Source organism: Eubalaena glacialis, chromosome 18 (assembly GCF_028564815.1).
Source record: "Eubalaena glacialis isolate mEubGla1 chromosome 18, mEubGla1.1.hap2.+ XY, whole genome shotgun sequence".
Classification (NCBI taxonomy): Eukaryota; Metazoa; Chordata; class Mammalia; order Artiodactyla; family Balaenidae; genus Eubalaena; species Eubalaena glacialis.
Genome location: NC_083733.1, coordinates 14,487,534 through 14,508,526, shown reverse-complemented (window position 1 = coordinate 14,508,526; position 20,993 = coordinate 14,487,534). Strand labels below are relative to the sequence as shown.

At 50.1% G+C, this 20,993-nt stretch overlaps 2 protein-coding genes across 2 annotated transcripts; both read left to right on the top strand.

Annotated features, from left to right (window-relative positions):
• The first annotated feature begins 712 nt into the window (after window positions 1-712).
• Window positions 713-4,137, top strand: TLE7 (TLE family member 7). The gene is made up of 9 exons (XM_061172420.1): window positions 713-1,014; window positions 1,137-1,159; window positions 1,337-1,395; window positions 1,886-2,098; window positions 2,206-2,447; window positions 2,646-2,787; window positions 2,940-3,093; window positions 3,647-3,720; window positions 4,033-4,137. The coding sequence occupies exons 1-9, from the start codon at window positions 713-715 to the stop codon at window positions 4,135-4,137; spliced, it is 1,314 nt and encodes a 437-aa protein (XP_061028403.1).
• Window positions 4,138-7,862: 3,725 nt separating this feature from the next.
• On the top strand, window positions 7,863-20,501 carry LOC133077612 (uncharacterized). Its single transcript, XM_061172419.1, has 5 exons — window positions 7,863-7,950; window positions 8,049-8,236; window positions 8,336-8,444; window positions 15,819-15,849; window positions 18,684-20,501. Exons 1-5 carry the CDS (start codon window positions 7,863-7,865, stop codon window positions 18,913-18,915), a joined length of 648 nt encoding a protein of 215 aa, XP_061028402.1. The 3' UTR covers window positions 18,916-20,501.
• The last annotated feature ends 492 nt before the right edge of the window (window positions 20,502-20,993 follow it).

The following is a 20,993-nucleotide window of genomic DNA, read 5'->3' as shown; positions in this document are numbered from 1 at the left end:
CCACGCGCAGCAACGAAGACCCAACGCAGCCAAAAATAAATAAATTTATTTTAAAAAAAGTTAGCCATTCTTCTTTTTTTTTTAATATTTATTTATTTGGTTGCATGGGGTCTTAGTTGCGGCAGGCAGGCTCCTTAGTTGTGGCACGTGGTCTCCTTAGTTGTGGCATGTGACCTCTTAGTTGTGGCATGCATGTGGGATCTAGTTCCCTGACCAGGGATCGAACCCGGGCCCCCTGCATTGGGAGCTTGGAGTCTTAGCCACTGCACCACCAGGGAAGTCCCACCTCTTGTTTATTTTACCCGGGGCGGGGGTTGGGGGTGAGCCCTCATTTGAAAAGTATACGGTCAGATTAAAGGGTGAATTTGATTTTAGAGGATGGGAAATGCAGTCTGTGTGTCTAGAAGGAAAAACATAACTTACCTGGTACTAACATCTCAAAACGTGTGTGCGAAATTTTACCCTCAACACCATTGCTGCCAACATGTAGTATCAAAAGTTAGTTGGTGACCAATCTTTTGAATCCTCTCCCCCAGAGGAGCGTTCTCTGAGTCTTCTCAATAGACCCCGGACATTGCGTCTGCATGTCAGCATCTGTTCTCTCTCTTGCTACAGGGGATCGGGACGAATTGGGAACCCAGGATTTGGGTGACGGGCTCATTCCTCTAAGCCCTCGAACCTGGTAGCTCAGGCACTTCATCGATTGAAGACCATGAGTGAAGAGAAGGAAGAGGCCTCATTCAGTATACTCACAATTTATGATGAACCAGAGAAGAGGAGGAACGTGCCCGAGAGCCCCGGCATTTCCTCCCAGCACGAGCACCATGCACAGTCCCAGCTGGGCGAAGCGTGTGGTCCCCCCCAGCAGCCCCCAGGCTCCCCGAAGCAGCATGACCTGGCTTATCGGGAGATGATAAGTCCACAGCAGTGGGCCCCCCAGGCCCTGGACAGGTCTGAGCTGCAGGCCCCTCAGCTCTCCAAGGCAGAATCAGAAGAAGCAGAGCCTGGCCTCAGGTAGGTCTCACCTGAACAAGACTGGTGGGGGGAGCGAACTGTCTCGGGGAGAGGGATCCTGACACAGAGCTCTCCCTCCATCTCATGCCCTGTCTCCTCCCTCTCTCCTCTGTGTGTCACAGCTCCCCACCAGGATCTGAGTTCGGTAAGTCCCAGCTGGGACGGTGCAGGCAGGCAGGGTGTAGCCCGTGGCTGGGCATTGGAATGGGAGACCTGGAACGAGCCCCTGGGTGGAGAGAGAAGTCTTCTCCCTGGATCCCGTGATGCTGTTGCTGCCAGACCTCCTCTCTCTGAGTGGTTGGCCGCTGGTGTCTCCCTGCAGGTCAGCCTTGTCCTTCACCTCGTCCCAGTGAAGAAGTCTGGTCATTGCTCAGGGCAATTGTAAGTGTCTTTTTTTTTTTTTTAAACATGGCATCTTTCCCTTCCTGTTACCCCTGGAACAAGAAGCTAGTAGGAAGAAGGTGAGGGCATGCGGTGTGTCCACATCCTCACTCTCTCTCCCACAGGTGGTGGGTGCACTGGGCTTCCTGCTTCTTTGGACCCAAGCTGCCCTCCTCCCATCACCAGTGTGTAGGGCCTCAGCTGACAAGGTCACTTTTAGAGCTACATCCTAGGAGACTCTGAGCCAGGCTCTGCTTTCGTTGCTTGTACTCAGAAGTGTCCCAAATGTGGGTTGTTTATCAGGGAGGCCATCCTGGGCTAGTGCAGAAGGATGTCAGTGGTCTGGGGACCCCAGCTGAGGACACAGTCCTGCCTGAGGGTCAGAGAGGAGCTTTGGATGCAGGGTCAGGAGTTGAGTCAGAGGACAGGGAAGCCTGTCCCCCATGGATGAGGGCAGGTCAAGGCTGTGACCCTTTCATGGGCACCCCAGCCTCCTGTTCCAGATGAAGTGGTGGTCAGGCAAATGACCCCACGTAAGTCCTGGAAGGTTGGCAAACTCCGCCACGGAAAGAAAGTCTACTCCCTGGCCATCAGCAGCTCTACTCACCATGTGTACACGTGCGGCCATGGCTACATCAGGGTGTGGGATGAGAGTGCCCTGCATGCCTGGGACCACGCCCCCCAGGCCCAGCTGAACTTACAGGTGAGGGGTCGTCCAGAAGGCTCAGGGAGCCTACATGTGACCTGTGTCCTAATACTTGGAGCCCATGCTTCCAGGAGATGATTTGAGAATGTCACCCATTCCTACAGGACCGTCAGAACTGTGTCCTCACCTGCAAGCTGTCCCCCGATGAGCGAAGCCTGATCACGGGGGGTCTGTCCCAGACCCTGACTCTCTGGGACCTGGCGCCCACCCCCCGCGTCAGGGCACAGCTGGCCTCCACAGGCCCCATGTGCTATTCCCTGGCTGTCTCCTCCAATGCCCAGATCTGCTTGGCTTGTTTCAAAGGATTTGTTGAGATTTGGGATTTGCAGAACCAAATCTTGATCAGGTATGACCTGGGGGAGGGCTGGATGGTGAGGGCTTGGGGAAGCCTGGGCCCCTTTTCCGACCTCACTCTCTCCTCTGCAGTAGGACTAGGTGAGTCAGTGTGGAGAACGCATTTGGGCTACGTATCTAGGGGCTTCCTGGGCCCGAAACTTCTGAGGGTCCAACCAGTGCACGAACCTCTGAGTTGTTTTCCCACCAGGAAGCACGAAGTCCCCATATACGGGTCCCGATGTGTGGACATCGTGGGCAATAAGTTCTGGACGGGAGGTGAAGACACCAGACTGTATTCCTGGGACCTGAGGAGCTACCAGAGGCTACAGCAACACGATTTACAGCATGAGGTGCCCGGACGGCTACGGCTGCGCTGAGTGCAGTCCCCCTGGGGACTGGGAGTTGCGGGTGCCCGCAGGAGCAGCACCCGAGTTTGAAGAGGTGGGCGCGAATGATGGCGCTGGCAGCTTTGAGCGCTGACCCCAAACCTCCTTCCAAACAGATCCTCAGCATTACCCACGACCCCAGTGAGGAGTGGTTGTTAGTGGGCCTGAGAATGAGTGACATCGTAATCCTGCACACACACCGAAGGGAGAAGTTTAAGGCTGTCCTGCAGAAATATGTCTACCACCACAATCTCAAGTTTGCCTCCTGTGGTGAGTGAGCAGGCAGGGGACAACTCTGAGTGCCCTGTCACCTGACAAGGCATCTACTCACCTGTAGAGTCTGGGCCCAGCCTTATTTCAGACTCTTAATTCCCCCCTCTCCAGCCCCAGCACTGGCTGGGCCAAGGTCCAGGGCCACCTTCCCACTGCCCTCGCCTCTGCTTCCTCCTGTCACCGGTGTTTCTCCCCTGCCAGCCTGGCTACCTTTCCTCCCTTCTTTTTCTGCTCACCCCCTCTCCTTTTCTGGCTCTGTCTGTAATGGTAGCTTCCTTTATGGAATCACAGCCGAAAGACACCGGCAGACAGAAGATGCTCGAAGCCCCATGTGGCTGTCCAGTTGTTCAGTGCCCCTCACCACAATCCCGGGAGTGGCAGGAGGGAGCGGGCAGATGAGGGAATGGTTTGGGTCATGTCTCTGAGTTGTATAGATGGGGAAACTGAGGCAGAGAAGGAGTGATCCTTTCCCTGGTCTAGTCAGGAGCAGAGCTGGCACTGGAAGGCAGGCTTGGCCTCTGGCCCCCCCCATCTGTCTTTCCTTCGCCAGGGAGCTATTTTGTGGCCACACTGGATGAGTCGATCCACTGCTTAGCTGCACCTTCTCTACAAAGATTGTTTCAGGTACTGGATGGAGGCGTGCGCAAACCCAGGCAGCTGGAGCTTACAGCCCCAGATCCCAGTTGGTCGGGCCCCAGAAATAGTGCTGGAAAGTACCTCTGAGATGGCAAACAGGGCCATTGAGTACATCGAGGGAACAAGGACTCAAGGTCCTGGGAACTCCTGGGCTACACCTTGAGCCGTGAACCTGGCCCGGTCTCCAGACTGAGCCTCAGGTCTACACGGAGCCCTGAAACAGACCTGCGTGAAGTGTGCATCTCCGGCCCCAGTCTGGCCCCTGCATATCATTCCTCTGTGGCCTCTCTTTCCCTCCAGGTAGAGGAGTCTACAGACATCCTATGTTGTGATGTGTCTTCCAACAACCAGTACCTGGTCACGGGCTCCAAGAACAGTGCCACTGTTTACCAGCTCTTGTATTGAAGGTTGCAAGCCACGGTCCTGCTGGCGAAGACCCAAAGAAGACCAGGGTGCTCAGAGGGTGACCTCGGGGTGCCGGGCAACTCTAACACCTCCCACAGCCCCACCTTCTCCTCCCTGGCCGGTCATCTGTCCATTCCCCTCCTGCCCAGCACACACCTGGCCTGTCCTCCAGGTTTTCATTATGTAACTTAGGGATTTTTCCTTTGTTGTTTTTCTACCACTGATTTCTGGATTTTGTAATTAATAAAATGGAAAAGCAAAAACCAAAATGGCTTGGATACCCGGTCAGTTCTTTCAAACAACAAACTCGTCGTGATGGATTGCTTATGCCCCCTTTCAGTAAATTCCAGGTTGGGGAAGGAATTTTAGACCAGACTTAGTTTCGTTTATAACTTTTCTGGAATTCTTGGACTCTTAAGAAAGCTCAAGAAGCAATGTATGTCCATGTACAAACTTTCAGATTGTATCAGGGTGTTGGTAGACCAACAACACTCAACTCTTGACGCAAGTTAAGACTCCAGTCGCTGGTCTAACCATATCCCAGGAAGAGCTGTCCTTTTAACTACATACTTCGTGAAACCTCGCTTTATCTGAGGCTTTCAAAGTCCCTATCCTAATTCTGGCATTTTGTGCCAGTCAAAAGCTGCCTGTCTCTGTTTCAGGGCAACTTCCTCATGTTGGTGGGTGTGATATTTTGTCTGGCCTTTGCCAGGCTGAAAAAGCCCCAGCTCCCTGAATCAAGCAATATAGGCCTGCTTTCTAGTCTTTTCCATCCTCCTGCCTCTTTGCTTGGTGTTGGCATGGCTGAGACAGCTAGCTGTCCACTAACGTTTGTAGCTTAGAGTTCACCGGAAGAGGCACAAAGCCAGGGACAAAATGTACCATCTTTTGCATTGAGATATTATTGGGTCCTAGTTCTTGCTGATGGATCATGAATGAAGAAAGTGTCTCCTTTCCGGGCCAATGCTAAAGGAGTGGGGTGTCCCCTCCAGGCTCTCTGTCCCCTTTGACCAGCTCCAGGCAAGCGATGTGAAGGCCTGAGGGGATTGCAAAACAATGAGATGGAAGCATCCCGTGTCCACAAATCAAACATGGAGAAAAGCTTCCCCCTTTGGGTTATTTCATGGGAGAGAAACTTGTATTCGAATTGTTATACATGTTGGAGCCTATTTGTTACTATAGCCCTGGAAATAGCAAACTTTTACTTAAAGGGCCAGATAGTAAATATTTTAGGCTTTGCCCTGTGGTCTTTGTCCCAATTACTCAACTGTGCTGCTGTAGCATGAAAGCTGCTATAGGCAACAAATAAGTGAATGCAACTGTGTGCCAATAAAACTTTATTTATGAAAACAAGCAGTGGGCCAGATTTGGTCTGCTGACTGTAGTTTGCTGACTCCTGTAGCCAGTGTGCCTCTAAATAATATATTTATTTAGCATCCATTGAAAAATATAATACAGACGGTAGAGTCCAACAGTAGGTCTATCCTACTGGGCTATAGTAACAAATAGACTCCCAGTGTCTCTATAACAAGTGTCCATCGATGGATGAATAGATAAACAAAATGTGATATTGTTATATATATAAAATATATATAATGGAATATTATTCAGCCTTTGAAAGGAAGGAAATTCTGACACTTGCTACAACATGGATGAAACTTGAAGACATGCTAAGTGAAATAAGTCAGACACAAAAGGACAGTACTGTATGGTTCCACTCATATGAGGTACTTAAGAGAGGTCATACACAGAGACAGGCAGTAGAATGGTGCTTACAAGGAGCTGAGGGGAGGGGGAAATGGAAGATTATTGTTTAATGGGTACAGAGTTTTGGTTTTGCAAGATGAACAAAGTTCTGGAGATGGATGGTGGTGATGGTTGCACAACAGTGTGGATGTGCTTAATGTCACTGACCTGTATACTTTAAAATGGTTAAGATGATAAATTTTATGTTATGTGTATTTTACACACTTTTTTTTTTAATGTAGGGAATTATAAAGATCAAATTCACAATGGTGGTAAACTATGGAGACAGAGGTAGAGAAACTGGATCATAAAAGGATAAAAAGGGAGCTTCAACTCTATCTGCAATGTTTATTTCTTCAAAAATAAGGTTTGTCAAAAATGAGTGCTTCAAAAGAAACCATCAACAAAGTGAAAAGACAGCCCACAGAAGAGTAGAAAACATTTGCAAAAATATTTCTGGTAAGGGATTTATATCCAAAACGTGTAAAGAAGTCTTACAACTCAACAACAAAAGACAAGTAAACCAATTTTTAAAAGGGCAGAGGATTTGAATAGACATTTCTATAAAGAAGGTATACAAATGGCAATAAGCACAGGAAAGGATGTTCAACATCATGAGGGAAATGCAAACCAAACCCTCAGTGAGATGTCACTTCACATGTGCTAGGATGGCTAGAATGAAAAGGACAGACAATAACAAGTGTTGGTGAGGATATGGAGAAATTGGAACCCCCATACCTTGCTGGTGGGATTGTAAAACACATCACAGCCACTTTGAAAAACAGTTTCGTAGCTTTTCAAAGTGCTAAACATAGAGTTACCATATGACCCAGCAATTCGATTCCTAGATATATACCCAAGAGAATTGAAAACAAATGTAAGTTGGGAGGGTAATAATTGGAAATGATAAAGTAAAAGAACTGTAAATTTTTTTTTTCTGGAAAGAAGGTAAAACTCCAAATTAATAGTAGTCTTGATAAATCAAGGAGTAGTGTTGTAATTTCAAGATTAATTACTAAAAGAATATGAAACAAGGGTACAGCTTCCAAACTAATAGAGGAAAAATACTGGAATAATAGAGTATAATAATATATAATAATATAAGTTTAATAAATTTTATTATTTATATTTATAATTGACATACTTTTATTATTAACTCATTATTAATAGTATATTGTTTAATTTGATATTAATCTAGTATAAATAAAATTATATAATAATAATAACAAAGAAACACAAAACCTGACCAAATACTGAGCCATAAATTTCAGAGTATTTAATTCTTACAGAATATATTCTACGACCATAATGCAATTAAGATAGAAATAAATAATAAAAAGAAAACTAGAAATTTCTCTATTTTGGAAATTAAGAAATATATTTCTAAATAATTAGTAGAGGCTAAATCACAAAGTAACTGGAAGCTGTTGTAAACTGAATAATCAAAAACTGAAGGATTCAGCTAAAGCTATAGTTAGAGCTTGGCCATTCCCGGCTCATCAATGTCGCCCCACTTTGCTTTCCGGGGCCACGTAGGGGACCGGCACTGACAGCCGGTCTGGAAAGCTGGGTCTGGACTGGAGAGAGAATACAGTCTCCGGAGACAGCCGAAAAAGAACGCGGAGACACGGCCTTGCTTCGAGTAGAGGAAGTTGGGGAAAAAGGAGATCGGAAGTGATCTCGGAGACCGAGATTTTTCACGGATGTTGCGAGAGGAATTGAACCACTCAGCAGCGCAGTGTCCATTTCCTCGCAGTAGCGCCGACGCTGCACGTTTTCACATTTACGGGTTTTTATCTTATTATTATGGTAGAGGGGACAATGATCGTCCCTCGCGGCCGTGGCTTGCGGTTGAATGGGCTCTGTGTGGACCTAAGCATTTACTTATGTCCTCTGGCAGCACGTGGAATTCTCTTTACCTGCTGGGCCCCGCGGGGCCTCTGTGAACACCATCCCAGAATGCAGATTATTTTCTGTGAATGGCAGCAAAACGCCATGAGTTCTCTGAAGCTCGAACTCAAGACCTTCAGATTATGAGACTGACGCGCTGCCCACTGCACCAAGAAGGCAAATATAGAAAAAGTCTTCCTTATCAATAAAGGGAAAGTGCCTGCAGCCCCTTCCTCTGGCCAAGCCACCTCCCAAGTGTCAGTGTCTCCCGGCAGAGATCCGGCAGGTCCCCGGACACGTGGGGAAGGAGGATTGCTCTTCGGCGAGAGGCGCCGTCTTGCGGTGGGAGGGTGGCCCGCGCCTGCCGGGAGCGCAGCGGGTCCCGGGGAGGACGTGGGCTCGTGCAGCAGCTCGCGCCGGGGGACGGGGTTGGGAAGGGGCGCGGCCGGGGGGGTTCGGCTGGGTGAACAGGAGGAGGCGGGGCAGAACACGCTAGGGCCAGGCGGGGGCGCAGGCGCAGAGGGAACCCGGAAGACACGCGCCTGGCTCTGGCGCGAGGCAGGGCGGCGGGGACGCGAAGCGCACGGAGGAGGCGGTGCGAGCGGCTGTCCGAGCCGAGGGCGTCCGCCCAGACGGCCACCGTCGCTTGAGCGCGCGGTGCGTGAGCTCAGGTTCGTATTGCTGACAAACGGCGGTGGACGAAGGCTGGAGGGGGCGACACCGGCTGCAGGTGGGCATCGAGGGTGCCCCTGAAGGGTGGGAAAGGCCCTGGGGCGCGGGCAGGCGGGGACAGGAGGAGGAGGAGGAGAGAGGAGAGAAGGGCTCAGAGCAGTTTGGGGCGTGAACTCTCCAGGCCCTGGTCCGGGATTGGGGGTAGAGGTGAGGTAGGAGAAGGGAGAGAAGATTCCAGAAGACTCTTGGATGTGCATTCAGTTGGAAAACGGAGGGAGAAACTATGGTTGCCTTGGACTTGCCATCTTAGTCGTTTATTAAACCTTGTGGTTCTGTTTGTTTCCTTATTACATATAGGGCATCGCATTTTGAAGGGCAGAAGAGTAGCAGCATTCCCTCAGAGCAAGGTTTTAAATCTTGTCATAAGAATGCAGGGTGGATGGATGAATGGATGAATGGACAGATGAGCAGAACATATAACCATCTCTAAGAAAGCATTCCTTCCTTACTTCTTCAGGGGAATTTCTGTTGCTGATGCCCGGAAGGGATGACTACAAACGAATCAGTACCCCCTCCCATGTGTCCAACGATTATTATGGGGTAGGATTACTACCTTGGACTGGGCAGCTTATTCTTTTTGTTGAATTCTTGTGGAATTCTTGTTTTCACCGGAGAAACAATGTATTTTCATATCTGGTGGGTCTAGCCCCTTTCCCCCACTTGCCCCTTTCAGGGGTTTGGTGCTCAGTTGGACACAGGTTTCAGGTCATCTCTTGGACAGCTGTTCACACTGATTCCCCCTTCCTGCTCTGATTTCCTAGGACACTTAGTGATAGTATTGCATCCTGTGGTCAATTGTTCCCTATATGTCAGTTCTGTCTCCTCCCTTGACTGGGCGCTCTGTGACCCACAGACAGGATCTGAGCCACCCCTGGAAACACCATTTTCAGAAGCATGCTCGGGGAGGTTCTGGACCCCACCCCCAAGCCACTCTCTGCTGACACCTCCTGCCTAGACTCAGTGCTGGAGGGGGCTTGTGCAGTGAGCAAAGAGCACCGCACGGAGTCAGGGCTTGGCATCTCTTCTCTTTCAGCCACTACCCAGCCTTGACCTTGTGGCTTCCCCTCCCGGTCATCCTGGGGTGGTACAAATTCTGCGCCGAGAACTGGAGGAAGAAACTGGCTGCAGGACAGGCAGCTCCCCCAGAGGGACAGGTTCTCAGGGGCTGTGAGAGCTGTGTAGCCAGAGCTCCCTCCTCCCACCCCCGCCACCTTGAGAAGCTGTAGAGCAAAGGACACGGTTTGTTCCAGGAATCTCTCTAAACACACTTTTCAAGGTGTCCCTGCACCCAGTCTTGAGTGGCTCCTCACTGCCTTTGGGGAAATATTCGGCCGATAAGGCTATACCCCTTAGCCTCTCAGCTGGATGAGTCAGGCCATGCGCTGACCTGCAGACCCACCCAGAGCCTTCCTGCCTCCCAGTCTCTGCTCCTGCCTTCCTGCCACCTACCCACGCCTCCTAATCCGATGTCAGTCACCCCCAAAGTCCCTCCGGCCTGGGCTCCTCTTGCACAGCTGCCCAGAACTAGCAGAGAATGTTTCCCTCTCCATCACTTCCTTGCACCTCTACTCTTCCCCTGAGATGATTTCTTTTTCTTTGGGGCAGAGGTTGGTTTGGAATTTTCTGGATCCTCTGCAGCAGGTACACAAGAGCTAGTTTTAGCTTATTGATTGATTACCATAGAAATTTCTCTGTAGACAGGCCTACAAAGGACTGGAAGATCTGAGGGTTCAGGGTTGGGGTTGAGTGACTGCAGGAGATGTGATCAAGGCCAGGTGGGGGAGGACCTGTGGAAGAGGCAGGTGCAGCAGGGGAGGGGGCTTTGTAAGGAGTCGGACATTGGTGGCTGGGCAGTGAGGAGCTGAGGGGAAGGGCAGGCACCAGGGAATGTGAGGGGAGGCCCTGGCCCTGTTTTCCCTCTTTCCCCGGGAATTTTGTACCGTCATCTTCATTACTGAAATCCTTTCCTCTTCACACTTAACTCAGATGTGATGCCCATGAGTCCCTCCCTCCATTCTTTAGTTGGCGTTTGGTCCTCCCCTGCCTCCCCGTCCCATTCCAGCTCTCTGCTCACCACAGATTGTGTCTGAGACACCCAACACATCATAACCTCCGTGGGAATAGGCAGGGTCATCTTCTCAGATTCTGTCCCCACGCACCCATCCCAGTGCCTCATACATGAAAAGCCATCTCTATCTAGGTGTTTCTTGAGCCAGTGATTTCAAGGATGCAGTGAGAGGAAAAACTGCTTTGTGTATGCTAGACCCCTGATATGACTTCATCAACAGAGTCCTGGGGGGTTCTGCAGAGGGGCACTAGTAAAGAAGGAGAAACCCTCAGGGAGGTACAGGGTCAGGAAATCCATCATGCAGAGTGAAGCTGCCCAGGGTCTCAGGACAGGGACGCCTGCAGTTTTCCAGTCTTTCCTCCAGGGGGCAGCCTTGCCTTGCCTCTAAACTCCCGAATGCCTTGCAGGTGGGTGCAAAGACTCCTGCTTAGCGGACCTGGACTCTCTTCTCAGCTTTGACACTGACTGGCTGTGTGATCTTGAGAAAGTCTCTTCCTTTTCTGGGTTTGTTTCTCCTTTATGGAACGACAGGGTCAATCCCTTCCCGCCCATTCTAGGAGCCAGCATCACGTAACTTCACCTTGGGCTATGGCCATGCAGCATAGGGAGTGGGACTTCGTGCTGCGCTTTCTACCTCTCATAATGTCCTTAGAATCCAAGGTCTTGGAAATAAATGTGCATGGCCGCTGAGTGAGATGCCTCTGTTCACCCCAGGTCTGCCATGATTGGTTGTCTTAGCCTCTCTGTTCCCATAAAATGGTGATCATACCTGAATTTACCTCACTGGGCTGCTGGAAGATTGAAGGGAGATATAATTCTAGAGTTTGCAAAATACACCTAGCTTGGGAAGGCAGCTGTGTTGACAGTTACTCATCACTGATGGTTTGACCACTCTGAGCTGGAGGACTCCCCCGGTCTTGCTGAGCCTTCCCTATTCACTGCCTGGTGTGGCGGGTTCAGCTGTTGGCAAGGACCCTGTTAGGGAGTAGGAGCACCCCTGGGGCTGCCAGATCCAAGTCCTGTCTATCGTATTCCCCCGGTTCCCAAACCTGGCTGCACATTGGAATAACTGAGAGACTCTTGCTAATCATCCATAGAAAAGGATTTATTTATAGTGTGAAGTTTATCACACTTAGACATTAAATTTCTAAGTCATTCATACTTATAGAGGTGATAGGAGTTAAACTAAGAAGGTGATTCTGTAGGTGATTCTATAGGTGGAAACAGTTTAGGCAGTGGTCTTTATAATTGTCAAACAGTTTTTTTAAACTCCAAGCCTCAGATTATTGTTGGCATATACCCCCTTGGGCAAAAGGAAGTTAGTACTTGGGGGGAGCACAGATTGTATTTTCTCTGAGTAGGTCTAAGTGGAACCATAGGTGGAAGGGTGGCGCAGAAGGTCCTCCTAGATAAGACAGCGGTCTTCCCGGTGCAGCGGGCATCTTCGTCTCCGTGTGACCATGGAAATCGTGGAAATGACAGGTGACCTGTGACATCGAGCTCTCTAGAAGAGAAGGGTTTCTTGCATCTGTTGGTGGGGCCCCGATGAACCAGCCAGGAGGCAGGCACCGCACTGGAGGGCTCAGGTGACCCCTGGGCATGGTTGTCAGGGCTTCCAGTCCGGGCCGGGCTCCCAGAAAAGGAAGAGTCTTAAGGCCCCACAGGTTGGCTTATTATTGATACTGGGAGCAAGATTTCACCTGTTTTTAGTGGCTGGGCCAGAGGAACTCTGGTAGTTGAGAGTGTCTTCCAGAAAGTTTCTGGTGGACTGCTTACTTCTTGGAGCTGTTTTGGGGGGCACAGTTTGTTGATATTAAAGTTCATATGGAAAATAAACCTGCTAGAATATCCAGGGAAACATTGAAACAAAAGAGCGGGGCAGGGGGTGGAGGTGGTAGGTAGCTACCAGACATTAAAACAAACTGTAAAAGCATCTGTAATTAGGACAGAGTGGCCTTGGCACATGAATAGACAGACCAATGGAATAGAACAGAACATGCAAAAATAGACCTAAGTGCAAATGGAAATTTAGTATATGACAAAGATGGGATCTCCAATCTCAGAGGCAATGATAGACTTTTAAATAAATGGCGCTGGGACAACTGAGTAGTCATTTCAAAAAAGATAAAAATGAATTCACAGCTCACACCATATAGAAGAATAAACTCAAATGGATCATGAATTTAAATGTAAAAAAATGAAACCATGGAAGTACTAGTGGAAAGAAAAAGGCGTTCCTGTTTTTATTTTTTAAAAATGCATTTATTGGGACTTCCCTGGCGGCCCAGTGGTTAAGAATCCTCCTTCCAATGCAGGGGACTTGGGTTCGATCCCTGGTCAGGGAACTAAGATCCCACATGCCGCGGGGCAACTAAGCCTGTGCACTCTAGAGCCCGCGTGCTGCAACTACTGACCCCGTGCGCTCAGGAGCCCATGCGCCATAACTAGAGAGAAGCCCGCGCGCAGCAACAGAAGATCTCACGTGCCACAACGAAGATCCCACAATTAAGACCCCATGCAGCCAAAAAAAAAAAAGCATTTATTTATTTATTTTTGGCTGCTTTGGGTCTTTGTTGCTGTGCGCGGGCTTTCTCTAGTTGCGGCAAGCGGGCTTCTCATTGCGGCGGCTTCTCGTGTTGCCGAGCACGGGCTCTAGGCGCGTGGGCTTCAGTAGTTGTGGCACGCAGGCTCAGTAGTTGTGGCTCACTGGCTTAGTTGCTCCGCGGCATGTGGGATCTTCCTGGGCCAGGAATCGAACACATATCCCCTGCATTGGCAGGCGGATTCTTAACCACTGCACCACCAGGAAAGCCCAATTTCTTGGTTTTGATCATTGCATGACAGTTACTTAAGTGTTAATGTTTGGGGAAGCTGGGTAAAGGGTATATGGGAACTTTGTTATTTTCAAACTGTTTTATAATTCTGAAAATTACTTTAAAAGGAAAAGTTAATAGTTAAAAACAAATAAATAAAAGTGGAAGCCCTCAGGCTTTCCTTCAGAGATTCTGATTCAGTAAATTTTAGAAATGGTCTTGAGGATTGTACTTTTCACAAACTTCTTAGGTATTTCCAGTATTCAAGTGTAAATTCTCCCGGATCAGGTGACCATTAACATCTTCATTCATTAGCTCAAGAAGTATTTGAGTGAATAGTCAACACACATCAGTGGGTGAAAACAGAATAAAGGAATGAATCAATAAAAATAGGGCAGGTGTGCATGGCAAGGGGCAGAGTGATCTGGGCTGTGGGAGTGGGCAGTTTTATAAGTTTCTGTGTTGGGAATACATATAACTTCCATGCTGTTAATTAAAAAAAAAAAAATGCTCCCTCTGAATCAGACACTTTCTGCTTTAACTAAATCCCCAAATTCTTTTACTCAAAATATGTTTATTAGTGGTTTTGTGTGCTAATTTTTGTGAATGGTGTCATGGGGACAAAAAATAAAAAGACACAGCTCCTGCCCCCAAGGAGTTTATGGTACATTGTGTTAAGATACACACTGGGAACTAACTCTAATAGGGGCCAGGGTGTGGTCAAGACTCAAGGGGGCTTGGATTTGACCTGAGCTTGCAGGAGGGCGGGGAGCAGTTGGTCTGTTGGAAAGTGGGGGAAGGGAACAACCTAAGAGGCAGCTGGGAGGCGGTTCTGAGCAGAGAGGACCGCTGGGGGAATGAGGAGGCTGCTGGAGAGGGATGGTCCAGGGGCAAGTTTCAGATCTTAAAGGACCAGATGAACGATACAGTGCTGTGAGCCGAAATAGGAGAGCTGGGAGGGGACGCTGGTTGGAGGGATAGGTAAGTCCTGTATTGATTGTGCTTGGCTCTGTGAGAGGCACCTGAGGACAATTCCTGCTCTCCAGGACCCCACACTGGGGATGGAGACCAGCATGGCCACCCTTCTGGATAGAATGAACTTAGGAGGTACAAGGCATGAGCTACCCAGGCTCAGGCTAGAGGGATGGGCTGGGAACTTGGGGTTGGTTAGGTTTCAGAGGAAGACAGACATCCATGTGGACCTGTATCCCACTGGCCTTTGGAAATGTGGGTCTTTTGATCAAAGGAGAAGACCAAGGCCAAAAACAAAAAGTTGAGATTGGTCCCTATAACTGTCAGAGGAGGAATTGTGGAGGGAGAATGTGTAGCTTGAGGGTCATGGAGGAGCCATGGAGAGTCTTGGGCCATCTCACTTGGAGGCCATATGAAAGCGTGGTTAGGAGAGGGGTGCTTGATATGGTAACCCAATTCAAACCCTTGTTGTGTGCATGTAAAACTCTGTCCTTGAGTTTTCTCATCTTTAAATCAGGGAATGAATAGAACCGATCTCAAAGCATTATTGTAGGATGTAATGGGCTTGTGCTTTTATATGGGTACAGTACTCAACAGATGCTACCGTTAATTAGGGAAGGAGAAGAGATTGAAGGAGCAACTCAAAGGGATACCAAGTGGTGCTAACTTTCTGAGGCCCTGGGAAGAGCAGGGGTTAAGAAGTAGAAGGGAGTTATCGTGATATGGAGCACCAGGTAGACGCCAGGTATGGAATGTGTCTTATCACAGATAATTCTTACTAACCTTATGAGGGAGTTTCTGTTATCATCCCTACTCTATGGTGGAACAAGCCCAAGGTCACAAGAGCATGACTTAAATTTCCTGTTCTGATCTAGACCTTGAGTCTTAAATGGCCCTTGGGTTGAAGGCTGGCCTCCCATGAATATGGTCAGCTGGAGGAGACCTTCCAAGGCCAAGGCTCTACCAAATGCTGGTGACCTTGAGATGAATGAGCCTCTAGCCGTACCCTCAATGAGCTCCCAGGGTGAGGGTTCCTGTAGCCCCTTCCTCCATGGTACCATGTCCGATACACCCCAGAAGGCCTGTCCAAGGACCAGACTCCACCCTGGCTCCAATACCTTCTATGGCTCACTGTAGCCTCCAGCCCAGGAACTGAATCAGCTCTACCCAGCAGTCCTCTGTCTGCTTTCAGGGCCTTGTCTGTGTTCTGAGCCACTCCCCCAACCCAGCTTTATCTCTCACTGCTGCCCAATCCTTACCTGGTGTCCTGGTCACACTGATCCCCTTCCTGCCTTATTAGTACCCTTCATTCATCTTGGTCTTTTGGCCTGAAAGGCTGCCTCTCCCTCCACCAGCCACTGAAATCTCACCCACCCCGTCTCACAAGCCCAGCCTGCAGGAAAACTTCCCTGGCTACACATCCGTCCACACTGATCTTTTTCCCTTCTCTTTCTTCCTAGATTTAGAGATGGTCCCACAGCGTGACTCAAGGTGAGAGGTTATGCTTGGCTGATACCGTGTGTGTGTTTTGAGTTACATATGAGGATGGAAGCGCCTCGAGCCGGGATGGTAACTTAGCCATCTCTGGGATGCCCACAGTCCGCGTGCTGAGAGCTATGGGGAAGTTCCAAAACCCCACCAAACTCGCGCCACTGTTTATGGCCATTTGGTGCCCAGGCCCAGCTCTGGGTGCTGTGGGAGAAAGAGTACTGGACTGGGAGTCAGGGTTCTGAGGTCTGTGCCGTCCCACCCAACGCATCGCCAGTGACTTTGGGCAGATGGACTCTTCCGTCTGGCTTCAACCTCTACGTCTGTAAACCAGATTTGGTGTAGGATCTCCCCAAGGGCCCTTCTGGTTACTAAGACCAGCATTCCTCAAATTTTAATATGCAAACAAATCCCCTGGAGATCTGGTTGAAATGCAGATTCTGATTCAATAGGTTTGGGGTGGGTTCTGAGATTTTGCATTTCTAACAAGCTCCCAGGTGATATTGATGCTGGTGGTCTGTGAACCATGCTTTGAGTTACAATGGTCTGTCTAGCCCAGTGGTTCTCAACCCTGGCTGAAATGTAGAATGGTCTGAGAGGTTGCTGCTTCTCCTCGTCTATTCTTTCCCTGTTAAAAAAAATTAAAGTTCTTGTGGGGAGACCAAAAAGTGTGATGCTGGCTTGCACCCCGGGCCAGTTAAATCAGAATTTCTGGGGGGTGGGAACCTGGCATCAGTGTTGTTTAAATCTCCCCAGGTGAATCTGATTTGCAGCCAAGGTTAGGAACGGCTGCTCTACCTCCTGGGCAGAGAATTTCACAAATTAGCTGTTTTCAGGTAAAGCTTTGGTCTTCTGCTGCCTCCTGGTGGCAGCACAGATTTCTAGCGCAAGATGATTTCTTCCAAAGGAGATAGGAATATCAGGATAATGCTGCTGTCCAGGGTGAATGAGTTTCCCTGCACCTTCAGGACCCACTCTGCCATGAGCGAGGGTGTCTAACAGCCGTAATGGCCTGCAGAGAATGTGCAGAGAAACTTCTCTCGGCATGACACCTTTGTCCCTTTTCTCTTTTCCTGGGATGAATCCTCTTTCTTAGAGACAAAGGATGGTTTCGACTTTGCTGAATCCCCTGCATGAGAAATATTTCCCACGTACTGAATCCTCAAGTGTCCAGATTGTGGACAGGCTTGTGCAGGTTTCAGGAAACCAAGTGCTCCTTGGCAGGGTCAAGGTATGAGGGCTGGGAGAGTCACAGGAATCCGATCAGACACGGACCTTGTCAGAGAGGGGAGCTGCAGCCAGGAGAGGCGGGTGGCTTCTCTAGCTGGACAGCCACTGTGACCCATGGTGAATTAGGAGGGGCGGGAGGAAGAGGAAGCAGCTGGGACAAGGGACAAGTGAGGAGGGGTATTGGCTGTGTATGTTCCATCCCCCACAAATGCCTTCCCCTCTCTCCATATCTGTCTTCCTGTGTTGCCTCAAAGCTCAGCTCAAACACCTTGTCTGCCATTAGAGCCCCTCCGATCCATTTCCATGGTACTTTATCCTCCTTTCTACTCCCCCAGCCCACTGCACTCCATCAAATCTTTGTCTCACTATGTTTCCTTGGTTGTCTGCCTCACTCAAGAAATTCCATGGTGGGTGGAACAGTGTCTTATCATTTCCATCCCCAAAGTACTGGACCCAGTGGCTGGCCCACATAAAGCCATCAATAGATGATGCTGGGTGGACACATTCAGGGATGCAGTCAGAGAGAGAAAGGGTCTTGTACAGGTGGACATGATTTTCTTATCAGCTGGGATCCTGAGGGTTCCCCCAGGGGTGATGCAGAGCAAAAGGAAAATCTCCCCAGGAGGGGTTTGCTCTGAACCCAGCCCTCAGCGTTCCTGGGTGGGCACCACAAGAAATCTGACAGGTAGACCTAAGGTTTGGGTTACTAAGCAGTTAGCCGCAGGGGGGCGCTGTAGCTTCACCTAGATTCCTAGCTCTGGTGCCCTAGGCCTCTCCCTCTTGACCAGAATTGCTGACCCCAGTGGCAGGATGCCCACAAGCGGAATTGCAGCAGCTCAGAGCCTCCCGGCATGGCTGTCTGCAGCTGGCTGGCTCCTCTCCAGACCGAGTGCAGTGGGGAAGGAGGATCCCCATCTACACAGCCTCCTCTATGTGGGATGAGGAGGAAGAAGGTTCTGATGATGTCACCAGCTCATGAAAGCACCCTGGCCCAGGCCAAGAGCGCCGGTCTAGTCCCTACCTCACCGCTGACTTTGTGATCTTGACACATTCACTTCCCCTCTCTGGGCCTGTTTCTCCTCCATCAGATGGCGGGGTTCATCCCTTCCAGCCTAGGATGGAAAAAGCCACCCTTGCCCAGCTACAGGGATCTGACATCCAGTCAAGAAAAGGTGCTGGGAGTGTTTTAGAATGAGCCTAAATAGGGTCCAGACGTGGGCAGTATGCTGCCTTTTCTGTAAGTTGTCAGAACCCACCGGGCAGGTATGACATGTTGATTTCTGGCTACACTAGTGTCCCATACCAGTAAGAAATATCCAGAGAAGGAATGCTCTGGTTATATAGTGCTTGTCCCAGAGAGGGAGTGGGTGACTGAAAGGAATAGCAGGGTAGTGGTCGGTGGGGGAGTTTAGCTTTAGAGTAATGTTTACTCATTTAAAAAATGGGTCTGGCGCTCATATGGCAAAGGGGTAACATCTGTTGAATCTGGTTGGCTGTTGTTTTCTGAAACAAAAATTTTAGATTTGAATACGTGTATTTGCAAAGTAGAAGAAAAAAATGTGCCTCGGAACATAGTTTGCCTGAATGCTGTCTCTTGATTGTCACAGGCCTCTGGATGCAAAGGTGCCCTGCTGGGTCGTTTTCAACAGGAACCTGTGGATCAGACTAAAGTGTGACCATCAGGAAATGAAGACACGGGACGAGCCCTGGGGCATGAATGTCCAAGTCCGGCATCAGTCCCAGCCAGAGGAGGAGAGTGAGGTTGGTCCCTGCAGGACCGCTAGCCTGCCTTGTCCACAAGCAGCCTCTTGCTGTGAAACAAAAACAGAGACAGACTGAGGGAACCGAGGAGCGGTTTAGTGGAGGAAAAAATAAGGAAACCTCAGGGACTCGCCGTTACTCATTGATTTCTAGGTATTGGCTGGCTGCTGGCCTCCGAGGGGCACAGAGAGGCTCCTGGCGGATGCTGTGAGCGGGCAAGTTTGGGGGACCCTAAATGCACAGGTGATGGGCCTTGGAGCTGACTTGCTCCATGAACCAGTAGCTCCTACAGGTGCCGCTGGCCACGTTCGCAGGTGAGCGTGGTTGCGGAAGAATAGGAGCGGCCCGCCAGACCGGCACCTGCGCGGACCTGCGAGGCGGGAGAGGCGGGACAGGGTCCTCTCTGCGCAGCCGCGGCGGCCCGTGGGAGGAGCTGCCTCTGCCCCACGCAGCGTGTCCGCTCCTCGTCCCAGGCCCCGCCTCTTCCCCCGAGAGCCGCCCTCCCTGGTGAGGGCGGTGCTAGAGGGCCGGCCCGGCGCCTTGGAAGGGCGGTGGCTGCGGAGGAGGTGCGAGCCGGATGGAAGCCTGACTGGGATAGGAAAGCCCCCCTCCCGCGTCGGCTGGGACCGCACCGCGCAGTTCCACGGTGGCCTCGGAACTCGGAGGGCCCGGGCCTGCGGCTCTGCCACTCAAGGGCTGTGTCACCTTGGAAAAGTTACCTAAACCTCGTTGTGTACCCCAGTCTCCTCCTCTGTCGCATGGTGATCCTGAGTCCCGACCCGACTGGATGGCTGTGAAGTTTAAATGAGGTAGTAAGTGCTAAAGAGTACTTGAACTCAGCATCCCTGGGTGCCTGGCATTGCGGGGCGGGGTGTGGGGGAGTGTTCATGAGTGGGCATCAGGCATTACTGGCGCCCCTCCACCACCCCTTCAAAACTGCGAAGCTTTGTGTCTGTGTCTGTGTATAAACCTCGCTCCCCCTCCCCCCCACCACCACCAGGGACAGGGCCTACTGACTGAGATGCTCAGAGGGACTCAAGAGAGTGGATGCCTAGGGGGGCTCGCGTGACTTTAGGACGGGCGCTTCTCAGCCTCAGCAGTACTGACACCTGGGGCTGGATCGTTCTTTGTCGTGGTTGGGGTGGGTGTGTGCTGTCCTGTGCATCGTAGGATGATTAGCAGCGTCCCCAGCCCTCCCCATGAGATGCCAGGAGCATCCCCTCCGATTTGTGACAATCAGAAACGTCTCCAGACATTGCCAGATGTCCTCGGGTAGGGAAGCTGGGGACAAAACCGTCTCTGGTTGAGAACTACTGCTTTGCGGCGGTCCCTGTGGGGTGAGCCCTCAGAAAGCGGCTTTTAGGTGCTGTGTTGAGTTTAGCAAGATTACTTTTCTGAACCTCGGTGGTCTCTGCCTACTTCTTCTGTGCACCGTCTGGAGGCTCCCATGAAGCCATGGCAAACGTTTTTTCAAAGTTGACGGACACCGACTTTTCAAACCCCAGCCCTTTCAGATATGAATTACTGGTTCCTAAAGCTGGTTGGGCAGCTGGATCAGCTGGAACTCGGTTTTTATTGTGTTTCTTTTCACTCAAACCCAAAGATTTTTAGAGCATTACACGCAGTGCTCTAAGTCACTCAGCCCTTTACTGTTAATTGACACCTGAGCTGCTATTAAAATTAAACAATTCTCTGGCGAACAAGGTCTTGAGGTAATCTTCTTGTGTGGTGAATACATTTTTGTTTTTTTATATCACAAACTTCAGCAGTGGTAGTTACTCATTCAGGGGAGAGACCAAAGAAGGGTTTTAAGGAGAAGGCCCAGCAGGGAACGGATGTGGCAGAAGAATTGGAAGCATTTGAGGTTCCCACTATTTAGGAGGTGGTGTAAAAGCACTGCACTTGCTGTGCCCTCAGACCAGGGCATCCTGGATGCAATGAGGGTTTTGGGTCTTTTTTTTTTTTTTTTTTTTTTTAATATGATGACTCATCCTCCATAGCCGAATCAGGCTCGCCTCTCCTTTTCTTGCTTAATTGCTGGTACACCTGCTCTGACAGCTCCCCAGGAATCCCAGATGACTCCAGGATGTGTTGCTGCTCAGGAGTGAGGAATGTTCCTCCAGACTTTGGAAGCTTTTTGTCTGAATGCTCACGTG